At 42.8% G+C, this 20915-nt stretch overlaps 1 protein-coding gene across 2 annotated transcripts in view; it reads left to right on the forward strand.

The window, feature by feature from the left end:
• The window catches only part of LOC147710479 (uncharacterized), a 183323-nt gene that overhangs the window by 155823 nt on the left and 6585 nt on the right, over window positions 1–20915 (forward strand). For both annotated transcript variants that reach the window (XM_086921162.1, XM_086921164.1), the window contains exons 10-12: window positions 356–419; window positions 4504–4647; window positions 10005–10273. In XM_086921162.1, the coding sequence (XP_086777288.1) occupies window positions 356–419; window positions 4504–4647; window positions 10005–10273 (477 nt within the window). The remainder of the gene's footprint in view (window positions 1–355; window positions 420–4503; window positions 4648–10004; window positions 10274–20915) is intronic.

The following is a 20915-nucleotide window of genomic DNA, read 5'->3' on the forward strand; positions in this document are numbered from 1 at the left end:
AAGGCAGATTTTGCTTGCTACTGGGCCAGGGAGAGCTTTGAAATAAAGCAATCTTCTCGGTGGGTTTTAAAACTATTGCTGATTATTGGGCAATAATAGAAAGACACCCTCTAATGATGTGAAAATGAATTTACTATCGAATCCATTGCAGTACATATATGAGTGTTTGGAGTGCGCAGGTGCCTCGTTGGAATTTCTTAGTATGTTGAAAACAACTTGACGGATATCCTATATTGTTAGATTAAGTAAAGGGAAGGTCTACGGTCATTTTGCAATGTTTATGTTAGTTTAAGTCTTGAAGCTACCTTTCTCCCTGTTGACCATACTATTGTTTCCTTGTGTTTGCATCATGTAGGAGAAACTCGTCTTTATCCTGGTCAACAGATTCGAGGGTAGAGACACCACAACCCCTTTCTGAGGTATAGTGAAATCAGACTTCACAAATCAGCTTTTCTCACTCTGAGAAATGTATGTGGTCAAGCACAACTTTGCACATGCAAAATACATACTTTCGTCCCTCAAAAGTTGCATGAATCTCTTGACAATTTTGTAAAATTAATCTTTCATAGCAAAATGTTATCTGCTGTTATATCTTGTGACTCTTTTAAGCAAGCACACAACTTATGTAAAAAAAAGTCTCACAAGGTAGCGGCTGGATAGACATTTTCTGTGCGAACCAGTCCTCAGCTGGAATCACAAAATATTACATGTTTTACGCTAGGTGCAAGGTCAAATGATATAAGTTACACAAAATCAGATGAGTTTTTTTTAGACATTTTGTGGGTTTTGCATAAAGTGACAATTACATTTAAACCTCAGTTATAATGAAAATGTCATGCAGACCTTGTTGAAACATGCAATGAGCGGATGGTGGCACAGGGGGACATGGAAAGTTTTTGTAGCCACAACAATATCAACTTTTTTCAGAAATCATCAAGGGCAGCCCAGAACACTATGAAATTCAGAGGGTCTATATAGTAAAGGAAGATGCACAGTGCAACTGTGTAAGTAGATACTCCTTCATTGTAGATTGCTTCTAGGATAGGTAAGAAGGAGAAGATAGGAAGTATAAATAAAACCCCACCAGAAGCAGGCTCCAAGCAGCTCAGCCTGAGTTGACCAACTGACACTGTGAGCACAGAGTCACACCCAGGCATTCCATGATGTCATGGTACATTCTATTCAGTGGAGAACAGTGGAGAAGTAATTTACTACAGTCTAGTCATTTTGAAGATGGCATTACTGCACACATCCTTGCCTTGCCTTCAGCCAAACCAATGGTAGGTTGACATGCTTATTTACAAATACTCACTGCGACAGCCTGTCATACCTGGAACAAGACCAACGATCTCCACTCTCAATTTAGCACAGTTGCAAGGGGATTTGTCACTTGTTAAGCCCTACTCTAGCACTTTAAAGTACCAACGAAAACTTGTCCAGAAAAGAAGTGCCAGCATTCTCTAGAGTGGAGTCGCTAGAGTGTGGGACTGCCATAGACAGTGGAAGTTTGTGACAAACATGCGTTAGCAGACATGTAAACAAGAGAGCAGAGACTGGATTGAGGATGGGGGCAGGTAATGCCCTGGTTTGTTTCAGACGGTGGTAGTGGTGTGTGCATGTGTGTACGTGTGATTGTGTAAACGCTTATCTGTGTGTATGTGCATTATTATGAATGTGTTGTTCGTGTGGTTGGTGTGTCCATCCTTAAAAAACATTTCCACATCCTTGAAGCCGTTTACGGTGTTGGGCAACACCAAATATATATGGTGACCCCAATATAAAGGGTTTGTCTCTGATATAATGTTATTATTCGTATAACAGTGGGAAATATTAACATATGTTGTGCATCTTTGGACTAATGATGACGCAATGGCATCTATCATTGCCATACTCTATTTATGCTTGGCCTAATTATGGCCATCTATCATATAATTGTGGCCAACCTTCGATTAATAACGACAATGGCTTGCATGATGTGGTGGTTCTTAGCATTATGGTGGGCAGACATGGCACAGTTGTGGTCCTGACAAAATGGTGGGCATCCTTGGCATAACGTGGGCATCTTTTGCATTATGGTGGGCATCCCTGTCATGTGATGGTAATACGTGTGCAGCTGAAGCAGACTCTGTCAATATTATGTATTTGTTCAAGGGAAATCACAAGCTGACATTTGGAGACCAAGAACGAAAACTGATTTTTTGAGGCAACGTTTTTTTTTCCAGAAAAAGGCAATATTTTCTTTTAGTGCGTCAACCCAACATGAAAAGTTCACATTTAATAGAACCATATGTATTATGTGCAACTGATATACTGATGTCTGTAAACAAAATGCTAAAAAATCAAAAGAATATTTAAATATGCTCTTTGAATTGTGGTTTAAGCTGAGCTGAGGAGATTTCCATTTGTCATTAGGCACTTTCAACTGTGCAAGTTATTTCATTAGCTGTGAAGACGATTTTTATAATGATAAAGCCTTTCCTGGCATTGCTGTTAGTAACTGTCTTATGTGTTGGGATGGTTGGTATTCTACTACAATACTGAGTTTTAAATATTGTCAAGCCAAAATATTGTGTCCATTACTTCCGCAATATCATGTTGGTAGATATTTATGGGTATGTTTATTTGTCTTCACATGTTTAACTCCACATCTATTTAGCTTGAAGATATATATCTTCAAACCACTTAAAGTGAAGTTACGAATAGTAGATCTAAACTTACCTTACTTATATATATGTTGTTTGATGATATTTTATTAGTTAATATTACTTAATGATATTTTGGCACTGACAATATTTTTTCACTTCATATTGTGACATACATTAATTGACCACTACTAGCAATCCTCAGATTGTGATCACTGTTGTTTGTACTGCAACAATAGTCAAAACCATTAACCAATAAACGCTCAAGACACCTATAACTGCTCAGAAGTTGCTCTTGTTATAGAAACGGTTGGAGACTCTTGGAATAAAGGAAAGCTGGAAGTTGGTGATGTGAAATGAGTGAGTAGAGTACATTCTGGAATGCCTGGTAAAGTTGCTACTGTGGTTTAGGGCTTTAATAATTTGTCATACTAGATCAACTGGCATACAATCATTTTCTCCAGCCCAAAATCCAAAAGTACTTGATTTAGAAAACATAGTTGCCATCAAACCTAAATGAATACATAACGTCTATAAAAGCCAGGACTACTAAGAAATGGGGGTAAAACAAAGGACAAAAAGTATTGCAACATTGTACAAATACACCACAACGATTTAGCTCACTGTCCTTCTTTATTTTCCTTGCTGTCGCCTGTGACTTAGCAAAGAGAAAGTCTGTATGCCAACCCACAGGAGGCATAAGGGGCCTAGCATTCAGCTACTCTTTCATTGAAGGATGTACAAGAGAGGAGAAAGAAGAGGAAACAGAGAAGTGCTGTGTGTTGTACTGTAGTGTAAGTGTTTGATTTAGTGCCAAGAGCTTGTTTCGCTCTGAAAAATCAGCATGAACCGCACCATGCGGTATGCCAGAGGGCGCAGCTTCAAAGTGTACTGCCCCTTCTGTTGGGTGAAAACCATTGCTAACAAAGAAGGTCTCGAGCAAGTCTATTGTGTCACCTTCTTTTAAGTAAGAAAAGATATCTCAGGAAGTTAATCCTTTGCTGCAGAGATCCATGCATACATAACCTTCAAGTCAGAGGCTTAATTCCTGTATGGCTCAAAGATTTTATTATTTCCAGCTTTAATAGATGAACCCTCATTGAAGCCTCGATAATCATATCGGTCGGTAAACAAGGGCTGAAAGGGCTCAGGCAATATTATAATGAATTACAGCCATTTCCACATTATTATAAACTATTTGAAATTCGTGGTTGTAATTGCGAAAGTATCTGGTGGAATTATTGATATTGACAGTAATTCAGCAACCTTTGTCTGGCAGCAAAAGTTGTTGAAACCATGTGCAACAATAACTGTGAGATGCCCAGCAATGCCTGGTGTTTGTCCAATATCAGCACGGCATCGTTCAGTTTGGACGTAGATGTTTTCATAATTGTGCAAGGCAGAAAGAACATCGGTAATCTGGTTACTGGACCCTATTTCTGCACAACAGTGATCTATGTTTTCAGTGAGGGGGCAGATCACTCATACATGTGGTTTACAGCGTTGTGAATAGCAAATATATGGTTGTAAGTGCTAAATAAATATTTTATTATTAGGCGAGTCTTATGTGGAAATAATCCTTTAGTTTAAAGTAGGGAATGCATTTCTGACATATGTTCTAAGGTAGTAAATTGACTCTAAAAGAAAAAAGATATTTTTAAGGCATATGTTCTAAAGCAGTAAGTTGGCTTTAAAAGAATACAGGGATGTAAATCCTTTTTATTGCATTTCAAATTATTCTAGAGTATTTAAAAACTGAGCTTTATCACTAACATGTCTTGTTGCTTTCACATGAAGATCACAAAATCTACACTCAAATTAAAAAATGTTTTAAAAAGACGTTATTTTTGTGTATATCTAGGTAGTGCGGTTGACAATGGTATCCAGGCCGTCTGAACCAAGACCACCTCTCCTAAAGGGCTTGACCAGAGAGGTCTCATTCGGAGGCAGCCGAGAAAGAAATGCTGAAGCTTCTGTCCGTCAAAACGAGGTGCTGACTGCCAAGGTATTGGGTTTGTTTGAACGGGAAACAACCGTTACAACGCAACTATTACAACGGACTACTTTTACAACGCAACCACTACAACGCAGGATCCTTTACAACCAATGCCTTTACAACGCATGACATTACATCGCAGATGCTATTACAACGCATGCCATTACAACGTAAGTATAGGTAAGTATATCATTTTATTAAAACATTTATTTCTTTAAAAAAAAAAAAAAAATATTACATGATAAAAATAATTATTAATAAAAAAGTACTTTAAATAAATTAATGTAAGTAATTTTAATATTTATTAAAAAAAGTTCTTAAAATAAAAAAATATAAGTATTTTTTACCCATACACTATCCAGCTCTTACCCTACTATTACACCCCCCTGGAGTTAGAATAGTAATTTTTACCCTTACACTATCCAGCACTTACCCTACTATTACACCCCCCTGACCCTCCTGTCAAGTCAAGTCAAGTCAAAGAATTTATATAGCGCACTACATACCCAGAGGGTCTCAAGGCGCTTAGGGAGGGGAGGAGGATTACTTGTCAAATATCCACGTTTTAAGTTGCTTTCTGAATGCTAGGTGGTTCTGGGTAAGGCGAAGGTAAGTGGGGAGTGAGTTCCATGTTTTAGCAGCCAGGTATGAGAAAGATCTACCTCCCATTGTGGTCTTGTTGATGCGAGGTACAGTGGCGAGGGCTTGGCTGGAAGAACGTAGTTGGCGGGAGGGGGTGTAGAAGGACAGTCGTGAGTTGAGGCATTCTGGTCCGATGTCGTAGAGTGATTTGTGTGCGTGGGTTAGCAGTCGGAAAGTGATCCTCTTATTGACGGGTAGCCAGTGGAGGTCTTTCAGGTGACCAGAGATGTGTTCGTTGCGCGGGATGTCTAATATGATCCTGGCTGAGGCGTTTTGGATTCGTTGGAGTTTCTTCTGGAGTTTAGCGGTAGTGCCTGCGTAGAGGGTGTTTCCGTAGTCCAGTCGGCTCGTGACCAGAGCATGGGTGACTGTTTTTCTGGTTTCTGTGGGGATCCAGCGAAATGTTTTTTTGAGCATGCGAAGAATGTTGAAGCAGGATGAGGATACGGCGTTGACTTGTCTGTTCATTGAGAGTGAAGAATCCAGGATAACGCCTAGGTTCCGTGCGTGGTCTGTCGGGATGGGTGCTTTTCCAAGAGCTTCCGCCACCAAGAGTCGTCCCATGCAGAGGGGGAAGTACCTAAGATGAGGACTTCTGTTTTATCTGAGTTCAGTTTCAGACGGCTGTGTTTCATCCATTCGGCAACTTCTTTCATTCCTTCGTGTAGGTTAGTTTTGGCGGTGCTGGGGTCATTGGTGAGAGAAAGGATCAGTTGAGTGTCATCCGCGTAAGAGATGATGTTGAGGTTGTGTTGGCCGGCGATGGTCGCGAGGGGGCTCATGTATACGTTGAAGAGGGTGGGACTGAGTGAGGATCCTTGTGGTACGCCACAGATGACTTCAGTGGCCTCGGACTTGAATGGTGGAAGGCGGACTCTCTGTGTTCTACCGGTGAGAAACGAGGTGATCCATTCAAGTGCTTTTTCTTGTATTCCGATATTTCTGAGGCGTTGTAAAAGGGTGCTGTGGCAGACTGTGTCGAAGGCTGCAGAGAGGTCGAGGAGGATGAGGGCGACTGTGTCTCCATTGTCCAGTAGAGTTCGAATGTCGTCTGTTGCTGCGATGAGGGCGGTCTCAGTGCTGTGTTTTGCTCGGAAGCCGGACTGTGAGGAGTCGAGGGATTTGTTGGCTTCGAGAAAAGCGGCGAGCTGGTTGTTGACAGCTTTCTCGATTACTTTGGCCGGGAATGGAAGGAGCGAAATGGGGCGGTAATTTTTGAGTTCGGTGGGGTCCGCTGTGGGTTTTTTCAGAAGGGCGGTGAGTTCAGCGTGTTTCCATTTTTCTGGGAAGGTGGCGGAGTTAGAATAGTAATTTTTACCCCTACACTATCCAGCACTTACCCTACTATTACACCCCCTGGAGTTAGAATAGTAATTTTTACCCCTCCATTATCCAGCACTTACCCTACTATTACTCCCCCCTGGAGTTAGAATATTATTTTTAAACACCTACACTATTTAAAAAATATATATATATATATTTACAAATACATTAAAAAAATAAATTAAAATTAATAAATAAAATTAATTTAATATTTAAAAATTACATTTTTGTTTAAAATTATATACTTACCTATACTTACGTTGTAATGGCATGCGTTGTAATAGCATCTGCGATGTAATGTCATGCGTTGTAAAGGCATTGGTTGTAAAGGATCCTGCGTTGTAAAAATTGCGTTGTAATGGTATGCGTTGTTAAAGTATGCGTGGTAACGTCATACATCCATGGTTCAAACGGATGTATGACGTTACCACGCATACTTTAACAACGCAGCGTTTAGTGGATAGCTTGGATCCAGGTCTAAGGTATATCACTCGAGAGTGTGATGCATTCAGCCTACATCCTACTACAGCCAACATCACAAAACTAGAGCAGAACTGCAGCTACTCAGAAGTGAAGGGGCCAAAGCGCCCCCCGCCAGTGTCGCAGACAGAATATTCACTACAACCTCATTTTTCTACTGTGATCTCTCAAACAACCCTTTCTAAATTATTACCTCACGTATCCCTCGTTGAACTTATCCAAAAACTAATTTTACTACTAAGATCTCCCTAATCCATTTCTAGAGACTCTTCCTTCCTCCATCTCTCCTTTACTAATCCCAGAACTACTCCTACCACTATGAACTCCCAATAAACATATTCTAGACTTTTCTTGCTTCTATTCTTCCATTATCCTTGTCAGTCCATTTAACGGACTCACATGTCCACCACTCAAACTAACTCATATTTCCCTAAACTAATTCACCACTAATCCTTTTTGGATTCCGGAGTAGCGTGCTACTCACCGAAAAGTGCTTCAACGCCTCATCAGGGGTGGTGAGCACTATATAAATACAATTACAATAAATAGCATGTGCTCAACATAGTTTACAAAAATGTCTCAGTGTCGGAGTAAATATTATAGAATCTATGTTATGATATTTAGAACACAATGTTTATGTGTAACAATATTTCTATGGTCGATAATCTGGACTGCAACTTTTAAGAAACATATTGCAACATGGTAAAAGGTGTATATTCAAAGCAATGTTACAAAGGATTACAAGGAAACTCCATGAGACAGATTTCTGAGTAAAAATCATCTCTAATTTTTAAACCGGCACTTTAAAGAAATACATTAATTTTGAGTAATTAAATAGCACTTCCATAACTTGATAACCTGATGGTCAAGCATAAGGTTGGCAGTTGCACCTTAACCCAGTATTTCTGGTTGGAGTGCTATCCAACCTTTGCAGGGAGGTCAGGAGTACACTATTTCCATTGCCAAATCCACATATAAAGCATTGATCAGTGGTGATTACCACTATCGTAGAGCAATGGTGGTCCAGATGCACAGCATCTACCAAGAATCCCAAGATCTTACATCACCGTCCCACTCTAAAGCAGAGCGGTACAAAAGGGGGTGGTGATGGACGGAGCATTTGAACCAATCAAACACTCACATCCAGTCAGCAGATCTGGGTTTCTGGTATTCCAGCCGTCTTCATCCAGGCTTTCTTGAATCCAGTGGCAAAGTGGGCAAGGGACTCACGTCTGAACATACCCTGCCAATTTATGGCGAACAAAGCGGTACAAAAGGGGGTGGTGATGGACGGAGCATCTGAACCAATCAAATACTCGCACACAGTCAGCAGATCTGGGTTTAATCCATCATCAGTTTTTAGCCCACTCAGCCACCCCAGTTCAGACATGGCCATATGCAAATCAGTCTGACCCTGTGCCTCATGGTAACAGTCCAGCCCGAACTGCCAAGTCATGCCTTCCCTGGACCGGAAACAAGCTTCCTAGGACCGGTTACTGGCATTCCAGCCGTCTTCAGCCTGGCTTGCCTAAATCCAGTGGCAAAGTGACCAAGGGACTCGCGTGTGAACATACCCTGCCAACTTATGGCGAACAAAGCGGTACAAAAGGGGGTGGTGATGGACGGAGACTCTGAACCAATCAAAACACTCACACCCAGTCAGCAGATCTGGGTTTAATCCATCATCAGTTTTTAGCCCACTCTGCCACCCCAGTTCAGACATGGCCATATGCAAATCAGTCTGACCCTGTGCCTCATGGGAACAGTCCAGCCCGAACTGCCAAGTCATGCCTTCCCTGGACCGGAAACAAGCTTCCTAGGACCGGTTACTGGCATTCCAGCCGTCTTCAGCCTGGCTTGCCTAAATCCAGTGGCAAAGTGACCAAGGGACTCACGTGTGAACATACCCTGCCAACTTATGGCGAACAAAGCGGTACAAAAGGGGGTGGTGATGGACGGAGCATCTGAACCAATCAAACACTCACACCCACTCAGCACATCTGGGTTCAATCCATCACTGTTCTTTAGCCCACTCTGCCACCCCAGTTCAGGCATGGCCATATGCAAATCAGTCTGACCCTGTGCCTCATGGGAACAGTCCAGCCCGAACTGCCAAGCCATGCCTTCCCTGGACCGGAAACAAACTTCCTAGGACCGGTTTCTGGCATTCCAGCCGCCTTCAGCCAGGCTTGCTTGAATCCAGTGGCAAAGTGAGCAAGGGACTCACGTCTGAGCATACCCTGCTAATTTATGGTGAACAAAGCGGTACAAAAGGGGGTGGTGATGGACGGAGCATCTGAACCAATCAAACACTCACACCCAGTCAGCAGATCTGGGTTTAATCCATCAACGTTCTTTAGCCCTCTCTGCTACCCCAGTTCAGACATGGCCATATGCAAATCAGTCTGACTTTGTGCCTCATGGGACAACTCTAAAGCAGGCTCTATGGTGGGACCACAATGGAAGTAGGAACATCTAACCTCTGTTGCTAGCTCCATCTCATGTGAGCAGTACACTTTTATTTAATCTGTGTATCCATAATTGGCATTATTTTCGACCTGAGTGCATTCCAATGAGCGCATTTTGACAACCTTCTCAAAAACACTTGTACACTTATATACTAAATAAAAATGCTTATATTTTACATTTTCTATTCAAATATGATCAGGTTGTCAGCGTAAGGCCCAGCTTCAATACCTTGATTCCTGGAATGAGCCAGCAATTAAAATGAAAACTTCAATAGGCACACTTGAAAAGTCTAATATGTGGTTACAGCTTGCTGTGTTCATGTTTTAAAAAGTGTTGATTTAGTGAAAGTAAACTTTCATCTTTGTTTTTTTATAAACTGGAAAAGTGCAAATTGCAATGTGTTTTCCTTCTCTAATACCACGGTTTCTTGTGTTTCTTTGCCCTTGTCTCAGTCGGTGATCTCCTGCTCGCCCATAAGCCCGGCTTTTCAAGGACAGTATGGCCTGTGTACCCTGTCTCACCCTGTGCGCCTCACTGCAGAAACAGAGAAGGGACACAAAGTTCCAAACTTCCCAGGAAGGGGCGGCTTCCCGCCTGTTTCCATTGCCATTTTTGAGAGCCTGGGACCGGAGTACCTGGTGCAGCATCGATCAAAAACCGAGAGTGAGCTACTCCGGGGACCTCAGAAGGGGAAACAGGAGAAGACCCAGAAGTGGAAAAGGTGGGTAGCAAGAAAAGCATGCATCGAGAGTCAGTATGGTAGTAATGTGTGTTCTCTTTATTATTCACTTCTAAGGAGCCTTTAACCCCTTCGCTGCGGGGGTAATTCCCCCGCTGTGCTGGGGGGAAGGGGGGCGCGTACAGCGCCCGCATGCTCATGACGAGCTCAGCTCGTCACAGGTGCATTGGCTCCCGTGGAACGCTCATCACAGCAGGGGAATTCTCCCCGCACCTGAGCGTTCCACGGCCCATGACGAGCTGAGCTCGTCATGAGCACTGGAGCACCATGCCTCATGACGAGCTCAGCTCGTCATGAACATGGAAAAGGTTCAAAAGTGGATCCTGCTGATCACTTTTTACTCTATAAATTAAATTTCATCTTTTATAGCTACTTTACCTTCTTCAATGCAAAATAACTGTTTAGTGTGTACCTCAAAAGGCGATTACCCCTTTAACATGTTATTTTATTTTTCACTGTGACTACATCATATCCATAATAGCAGTTACCAACACAGCATCATTTTAAGTATAAGTGGAGTTATGAATGGTCAAGCTATTTTTACAAATGTATACATGACTACATGTTGCGTGTTTACGTCATGGATCCGATACACATGCAGGCCAATATACTAGGGCCTCATTTATAGTTCAGCGGGAGGGTTACTCCATCACCGACGTGACATTTCTTCTGTTCACTATATTAGAAGTGCACTAAACCCAATTGCTCTTGTAATACTGCTGACAGGATATGCCTCACGTTTGTGATGGAGTAACGAGTACGGCAGACTCAAAATCAGGCCCATCTCTTCACTATGAGTGTATGCAGTGTTTGGATAGATGTTAATATGATTCCAATGCACTCTGTCCATGATTGACACCCAAAAAACATTATCCGAGATCTCAAAATTCCTTCTTCACTAGATGGCAGAACAAGGCAGTGCCATGTGATTCTAGAATTTTTTAACGCTATCATTACAGGTAGGCAATATTGTCATAATTTCTATGTACTTGCCATAACATTGTGATTGGCTAGTTAAACTATAAGTCTCAAGACTATAAAATGTTGAAAAAAGCATTTAAGAAGGCTTTTTTATAAAACTCAAGCAGGCTACAAAAAAGAAGAAAAAGTCCTTAAAAGGACGGATTCCCATCACTAACCAATGGTGATATGCTTCATCATCTGGGTCTCCTCCTAGTGTCACACTAGTGGCACTAAGGGCTACAACCCTTTCAAAAGGAAAGGGGATCTCGTGAATATTTTTGTTATATATAAAAAGCTATAGACATTATTAACAAGTATCATCTTGTAAGAGGTACCAGTATCATTCATGGGTCTCAAGTACCCACTGGCTTTGCCAACAGGCAATTTATAAACCTTTCTGTTTCCTGATGAATACGCCCGACACTCTAGATGTCATTCCCCCCTCCTGGCCACGCCTAGGTATCTTGCAACTCTCCAGTAATCTAGATCAACCCTCATATTATTGCTTTCAAGATTATCTTTCCAGCCTCCAGTATAAACTCAAATACAACGCATAACAGCAATAGCAGCTACAGATTTTGGAAAGAAACTGTACTTCCAATGACTGAACTACCACCTTGCTAAAACTCTGACTGAGTGACAAGCAACCACTGGGTGTATCTGCCTACTACATCTAGCTATTCACATGCCTACACAACCAGATAGACCATGACAAGATCAAGAAAATTAGAACATAACTATGCATCCTACAACGTAAATTTAGAAAATCATGGTACAAGAAAGACAAAATAATGCTTTGCAATAACAGAGCCTACAAAACAGCAATCAGAACTATAAAAGACACATGACTCCACATGCAGCACTAGTCTACAAGCAATGCAGATCGGCCATCAAAGGAACTGCAGAAAGTCCTGGTTGAATTTTGAAAACCAAGAGAGCTGCAGCACAGGGACACCATCACAGGTATTGCAGAAAGTCCTGGCAGAAATTTGCAACCAAGAGAGCTGCCGTGCGGAGGCACCATGCTCTCCAGCTTTCTGCAACAAATTGTTTAAGAAGTTGATCCAAACCATTAAAGAAAATGAAAGATCACTTCAAGAAAAAAACAGATAACACTACTCTTGCATATAGCAAGGGCCACTACAAAGGTAGACACAATCGATCAACCAACTTTGAATGTCTTCAGTGTTCTATCTAAAGAAGATTTACACAATCTTATCAAGGCAAGTAGGACATCGCAATCACCATTGTATTGTGTCCCCTCCAAAAAATGTGCATGTATGAGGGTGATAGATAGATGCTTACTAAATAACTTCTTAAAACAAGGATCCTTCCCACCCAAATTGTATTACACCTACATCAACCACTTTTCAACAAGAAAAATCTTGACCCAACCGACCCACAAAATTTCAGGCAAATTTCTAATGGGTCATTCTTGTGTAAATTGTTTGACATAGCTTTGTTTACCCAACACTCTAATTTCACGGAGGAAAATAACCTGTTGCTGGATCAATAGACTTAGCTGAGATCAGACAGAGGCATAGAATCAGCTCTCATACCGTTATGACAAAACATTAAACTTACTGTCGATAAGAATGAATTGACTGCACTACTGCTACTTCTGTGCTTATCAGCATCGCACGATACAGTTCACCACCTGCTAATATTCAGACTGCAAAATATGTAGACCAGGACACCACTCTCAAATGGATTGCTCCATTACTTCAGAGACAGACAAACACTGATATTCATACCATTATTTACATCAGCAATTTGCACCTTGCACTGTGGCATCCCACATCCCTTCTTTTCTATTCTATATCTATATAACCTTGTCTAGTTAAATGCTTTAACCTGATGTGCCACAATTATGCAGGTGACACACAAATCATCCTACAAATGGGCATTCCGAAAGACCTACACATGTTGAGACTTGATGACTGCATCTGCGCCATCAATGGGTGAATAATGTCTAACCGTCTAAAATTCAACAACGCAAAGATGGAGTTCTTGTCAGACAGGTATGGCACAAATACGAACTAACACCAATGTACCATCATATGGGCCAAATAACTTGATGCTTCTCCAGCCAAATCAAGATACTCAGACTTGTCATGATCCCATATGTCAACAAAGTCACTAGGAACACTTAGAAAATGAAAGCATTGAAACACATCCTACTGTGCAATGAATACCAATAAAAGTTACAAGCTATCCTCACTCTCATGATGCCAAAGCCAGGCTGTGCAAACATCCTACATTTAGGAGCCTCATGCTTCCTTTGAAGCCTTTTACTCTGCCCTCACCCCATGGTACCAAGTTGCACATGACACCCTTCACCGGCTACCTAAAGTAAGGTGATCAATGTCCAAGGCACAATGCATTTCCCTCCCATGAAAAAGGACCATTATATTTACTGTTGAAGTTTAACTAATACTTACAAATTAGGAAGTCATCTTCCAGACTAGAACTACAGATCATTTTACCCCCTACCCGTAGAAATCCATAGGAGATTAAACATTCTTGTTCCCAGTGGCAATACTGGAACTCCATACCAAGCAAAATACAAAGCATACGAGAGCACACAAACTTTAGAGGAGAGGTGAAAATCTGGCTGTTTTTGAGAAAATCCAAGACAACTAGTCCAATCGAACAGCTTGAAATAAAGAGCTACTGCCAGCATACACACCGCCCATGGCAATCGCCACCCTCAGCCAGCTGCTAATGGCATGATGACAGAGACAGGTAAAACCCACTAGTAACAGAGGCGTCTGTCCTTACAACTATCAGATAAACATAGAATTATGTTACTTCTAACTATACAAACATGCTATCGCCCATATGAAGGAGGTATAATCAACCAGTTCACTATTACCAACCACTCATTACCATTTGGATAAACATGTAATGTCTAGGAGATATGCACAAATTGTTGGTCAGGGGAGGAATCTAACATAGTCCTTGCATGCAGGTCCCAACTAGTTATATATTCATACCATAACCCAACGCCTCATACGGGTTCCAAAACAGTACAAATTGCTTGTCTAATTGTCACGTCTCCTCATCCATTACACCGCTAAGTGCAGTGCCCCTACTCAAGAGCACTTCTCTTGTCACCCAGAAAAGTACTTATCACACAGGCTCAAAACAGAAACCCCATTTCCAACCAGACATTCCAACATGGTGTAGCATTCTACTCATTGGCTACATAGTGGTAGTAAACACTATATAAATGCTACAATTCAATACAATACAATTATTCTGGACTGCTCCTCACATTCACTAATGCCTCAATCATTGATACAAGATCATTACTTAGTTCTCTCTTAGATCATAAAGAGAATGCAGCCTGTTATGTCAGGACACACTCTTGTCATTCGCAAGCATAACCGAGTAAGAACAGCAGGCTTTATTAAGAATATGACTGTCCTGCCACTGCCTTACACAAAGTGGGGGGTCCGAACACCACCTCCCATCTGCAGTACTACGAGTGTAGAGGTGGGACCGCCACAAGACCACTGCCTCCGCTGGCTGTTGTGACGGTCTGGAAAGGGCCTGAATATGTTGGTGGTGCCAAAGCTGGCACTGCTGAGTACATTACGACCTGCATATCCTTCGCCCTTCGCACAACAGGGACCCAGCCATGAAATGGGTAGCAAACATGCAGGTAAGGGGCGTAGCGATTCCTAATCAACGACAACCTCTCTGCTCCCTCTCCGGTCAAAGTCGAAGTCCCCCAAGGATCTACCCTCTTCAACCTCTACCTCGAACCACTTGCCGAAGTATTACGTTCAGCAAATATCTCCTACCATGTGTACGCTGACGACACCCAGCTCTACATCAAAGCCTCCTCTCTCGAGGATATTCCCTCCCTGAATGAGGCCCTGAAATCAACCGTCCATTGGCTCACCTCCATTCAACTCAAGCTCAGTGCCAAGAAAACAGAATTTCTCTTAATTTCTCCTCCAAAAAACAATCCTGAGACGCAGATATGGATCAAGGCCAACACAGCCCTAGATTGCCCACCGACCATTGTGGACTCAGCAAAATCTCTGGGAATAACCCTTGACTGCAAGTTGAACATGCGGGACCACATCAACTCGATGGCCACATCAGCCAGATTCCACTTGAGCTACCTCAGGAAACGGAAACCCTTCCTTGACACTACCGACCTAAAAAGAGCAGCCTAAACACTAGTAATCTCTAGACTGGAATATGGATGCTCCATCTTCTCTGGTTTACCCAAGATCTCCCTGGCACCCCAGAGAGTCTGTCTTAATGCTGCCGCCAGACTTCTTACAAGCTCAAATAAATGTGACCAAATAACCCCACACCTGAAAGCATTGAACTGGCTTCCCCTCAAGGCCAGAATATAACTCAAACTGGCCTGCATTACACATAAGGCCTTATCCTCAAACTCCCCGATGTATCTTGCACAGAAACTGGTGGTATCTGGCGGAATCAGGAACTCCCGGTCCGCCAGAGACCTCTTACTCCAACCGGCATGGTTCCGGAAAAAAACAACTTTTAACCGGGCTTTCTCTGGATCCGCCCCAAGAATATGGAACTCTCTCCCGCCAGCCATCAGAAGAATCCCCTCTTTGGCACATTTCAAAAAGGAGGCCAAAACCTTGACTAACTACTGACTAGCGACTCCCTTCGGAATACCAAGCTACCCCGTCAGGAAATCTGGGGCCTTATCTGGAGCTATTTAAATGTAAACTGTATATACTTGTCCTCTACCCTTAATGTGTTTCCTTGCCTAATGTGATCACATGTAAGGCGGTCTGATACCCTAACGGGTCAAGTTTGCACTCAATAAAACAATAAAACAAACAAACAAACAAACAAGGGTTCCTCATACTAGATTTGTAAGTACACATTCATACTAGATTTTAAAGGACATTTTTAGACTCACCGTGAGATATTTTGTAGGTCGCCTCTTAAGTCCTTTAGAATTTATCTGGGACAAAAATAGTGTTCAAGGCATATGGGCTGCAGATGGTACATTATGAATAGATCACCATCTGGTGTTGGGCTCGGATGATTGCACTTTGTTTTTCTCTTGGAGAGTCTTTTGTATCTTGGTGACTCCTCCTTTGGTTGGTAGTGCGCATGGGCATCGGCTCCATCCTTAGATTGTTTTTTTCCGCCATCGGGTTCGGATGAGGATTGAGACGCTCCACATCGACTTCGAAAAGAAGTGAATTATCGGCGCGTATTCCCTTTCCAATTCGACGGTATTGTTATCGAACGCGATTTCATTTAGTTTCCGGCGCGTTTCGACTCCAACATCAAAGAAAAAACTTTGATCTACGTCGACGAACTGGAGGCCTTTCTCGACGTAGTCAAGCCCGGAGTCCATGGAAAGGACTCCATTCAAGAAATGTCCAACGTGTGGTGCTAAGTTCCCACACAAGGACCTACACGAGGTGTGCAACCTCTGCCTATCGCCTGAACACGAATCCAGGGACTGCGAAGCCTGCGCAGCATTCTCCTCCAAGTCGACGATTAGAAATCGTCGAGCTCGAAGGCACGAGGTTTCCAGAATGCAGTCGGAGGCGATCCCGGAGCTGTTCGGAGACCAGCAACTTGATGAAGAAGAGGATCATGAGGATCAGTCGGGGTCGGAAGGGGACGAGTCGGATGTCGAAGAACTCGACGTGCAACAAACCGTGAGTGATGACGCCCCCTTACCAAAAAACCGACCCCGTGTGGTAACGACCCCGCCTTCGAGCCCGGTCAAACCACAGAAAAAAGTTTCCGACGCCCCGCCTTCGGGCCCGGCAACGAAACCGAAACTGAAACCGAAACACTCGGTCGCCCACCATGTCGGATCCGAGAAGAGGTCGACATCGACTTCGACGCCAAAGCTCCATGCAAGGGAAAGCTCGGCATCGAAACATTCCATGTCGAAACAGAAACGTGATTCGACGTCGAGGACTCACTCGACACCGAGAAAATCGGAATCGAGCAAACACTCGGTGCCTAAAACACCAAACATTGACGATCGAAAACAAAGGCACCTTTCGGAACCGAAGGCTTCGGTACCGACACAGGAGCAGCAGACAGATCCCAAACAAAAGATTTTGTTTATCGATCAACAAACTGGCAAAGTAGTGACGAAGAAGAGGAAGAATGAACAGATAGAAGACAAATCTCTTCCTTCAAAAAAGAGAACACTGGGGACAAATACAACTCCTCCTACATCTCCTCGACCTAAAGTCACACCCTCTTCTCCTATTCCTCACACTATGCCAAATATTCTTGCACCTTCTACACCAAGACCATCTACACCTCAGTCTGATGTAGACAGTGATACAGGGGAGGGAGAACCTCAAGGGGATGATGACACTATCCCAGATGAGGATGGCCCATGGGAAAATTATAATGCAGGATCAGATGATGACAACGACCCAGAGTTATATCCCTCAAAGCCTTCACCACCTGATGATAACACAGGGTTTGTACAGCTCATTAATAGGGCAGCAAAATATCATAAGGTAGATCTACATACAGAACCTCAAATAGAAGACTTCCTATTAGAGACACTACCTAATGCACAAAGAACATCAGGTACTCTTCCTATGCTGAAGGGTCTTCTCAGTCACACAGAAGAAATATTCAAAGACCCAGTGAGGGCTAGGGTGTTAAACCCAAGAATTGATAAAAAATATAAGGCGGCTCCAAAGGATCCAATATTTATCAAAGGGCAGGTACCTCTGGACTCGCTTGTAGTTTCAAACGCTCGTAAAAGAGCAAACTCATTATCTACAGGAGAGGCCCCTCCACCTGATAAAGAGTCAAAATTAATAGATGCATCAGGCAAGAGAGTAGCATCACAAGCGGCAAATAGCTGGCGTATAGCCAATACACAGGCGCTACTTGCACATTATGACAGGGCACATTATGATGAATTAGAAAAACTCATCACACATCTCCCCAAGGAACATCAGAAGAGGGCAGATCAGCTAATACAGGAAGGTAAGATAATAACTAACACTTCCATTAAGTGCGCCCTAGATGCAGCAGACACTGCAGTAAGATCCATCAACACCAGTGTCATGTTAAGGAGACATGCATGGCTTAGAATCTCAGGGTTCAAACAAGAAGTACAAACATCCTTATTGAACCAACCCTTTGATCAGAAAACACTTTTTGGCTCAAGCACAGATGAGACCTTAGAAAAAATGAAGAAAGATACAGAAACGGCTAAGTCAATGGGAGCATTGCAACAGCCAACACAAAGGGGTTCCTTTCGTAGATCCACCTATAGAGGAGGCTCAAAAAATACAGGAACAAATCAGCAATCCTCCTCTTTCACACCTACGTCACCCAAAGGTAATTCAAGAGGTAGTTACAGAGGTAACAACAACAAGGGTAGAGGCCGCGGAAATAATAACAACCGCAACTCCTCAACCCCAAAACAGTGACTTAATACAACTTCCCCCAGACCACATAACACCGGTCGGGGGACGTCTATCACAGTTCCTACCTGTCTGGGAAAACATCATATCAGACAAGTGGGTGAGACAAATTATCCAACATGGTTATTGCCTAGAACTCACAGCTACCCCACCAAACATCCCCCCCAAACAGCGTCCAATGAGTCAAGATCATCTGACATTGTTAAAGGAAGAAGTACTAGCACTGCTACAAAAGCATGCAATAGAGAAGGTTCCAAAACATCAATAAGGGACAGGAGTATACTCTATATACTTCCTAATCCCCAAAAAAGATGGGTCTCTAAGACCAATCTTAGACCTCAGACCTCTCAATGCATACATAAATTCGGAACATTTCCACATGGTCACGCTCCAACAGGTACTTCCTTTACTGAAGAAAGGGGACTTTCTTTCTACACTGGATCTAAAAGACGCCTACTTTCATATCCCAATTCACAAAGCCCACAGGAAATACCTAAGGTTTGTAGTGGAAGGACAACATTATCAATTCAAAGTCCTTCCGTTCGGGGTCACAACGGCACCAAGAGTGTTCACAAAATGCCTAGCTGTGGTGGCAGCACACCTAAGAAGACAACAAATACATGTCTTCCCCTACTTGGACGATTGGTTAATAAAGGCCAAGTCACAAGAAGAATGTCTTCACAACACACAGAAGACGATTCAATTGCTGCACCACCTAGGGTTTACGGTGAACTACAAAAAATTACACCTGCAACCAAACAAAATTCAGCAATACCTGGGGGCTACTATAGACACAGAAAGAGCCATAGCATACCCCAATCCAGTCAGGATACAAACAATGGTCGGGCTAATACAAAGATTTCAACCACAACACTCACTACCAGCACGAGTGTTTATGCAGCTGTTAGGCATGATGTCCTCCTGCATACTGCTAATACCACATGCCAGACTACAAATGCGTCCACTACAGGAGTGTCTAGCGACACAGTGGAATCAGGCTCAAGGTCAGATTACAGATCTGGTGTTGGTAGACGACCGTACGCATCGCTCTCTGAAGTGGTGGAACACAACAAACATTTCCAAGGGACGGTCGTTCCTAGAACCGATTCCACAAGTGATAGTAACAGCGGACGCATCACTCTCCGGATGGGGAGCGCATATGGACAAATACACAGTGCAGGGGAAGTGGAGTGTGCAGCAAAAGAAACTGCACATCAACTAATTGGAACTATTAGCAGTATTTCTAGCACTAAAAGCTTTCCAAATGCAAATAACGAACAAAGCAGTCCTGATCAGAACAGACAACATGACTGCAATGTATTATATTCAAAAACAGGGGGGGGACACACTCTCTCCAACTATCCAAACTAGCACAGGACATTTGGAGATGGGCCATTCCTCAAAGGATCTATCTGTTAGCAGAACACCTACCAGGAGTTAAAAATCAGATAGCAGACATCCTAAGCAGAGAGTCAGAACAAGTACACAAATGGGAGCTGCACGACCAAATACTGCAGCCCTTCTTCCAAAGATGGGGGCAACCAGAGATAGATCTGTTTGCCGATCATCAGAACGCAAAATGCAAAAACTTCGCATCCAGGTACCCACACCACCGGTCCCAGGGCAATGCACTATGGATAAATTGGTCCAACAGATTTGCTTACGCTTTTCTCCCTCTCCCACTAATTCCGTTAGTGGTTCGGAAACTGCAACAGCACTCAATGACAATGATACTAGTGGCACCCACGTGGGCAAGACAGCCGTGGTTCACCACGCTACTACAACTCTCACAGGTGCCACATCAAAAGCTAAGATTATTACCCATGCACCTTACACAGAACCATGGAGAAATAATGCACCCAGATCCCAAACAATTGAACCTAGCGATCTGGCTCCTGAGGTCATAGAGTTTGGATATCTAGATTTACCAGCAGAATGTATGGAAATCATTAAACAAGCAAGACGTCCTACCACCAGAGCATGCTATGCAGCAAAATGGAAGAGGTTTGCTATACACTGTAACAGTAAGCACATCAACCCTCTGGACGCATCCACTAAACAGATCATTTGCTATTTACTACACTTGCAGCAATGTAACTTAGCATATACCTCAATCAGGGTTCTTCTCGCAGCTATAGCGGCGTACCTACAAAACAGGCAACATCTTTCCCTGTTTAAAGTACCAGCAATTAAAGCTTTCATGGAAGGACTCAAAAGAGTCATTCCACCAAGAC

The sequence above is a fragment of the Lissotriton vulgaris genome, chromosome 5 (genome assembly GCF_964263255.1).
Source record: "Lissotriton vulgaris chromosome 5, aLisVul1.2, whole genome shotgun sequence".
NCBI classification, from domain to species: Eukaryota; Metazoa; Chordata; class Amphibia; order Caudata; family Salamandridae; genus Lissotriton; species Lissotriton vulgaris.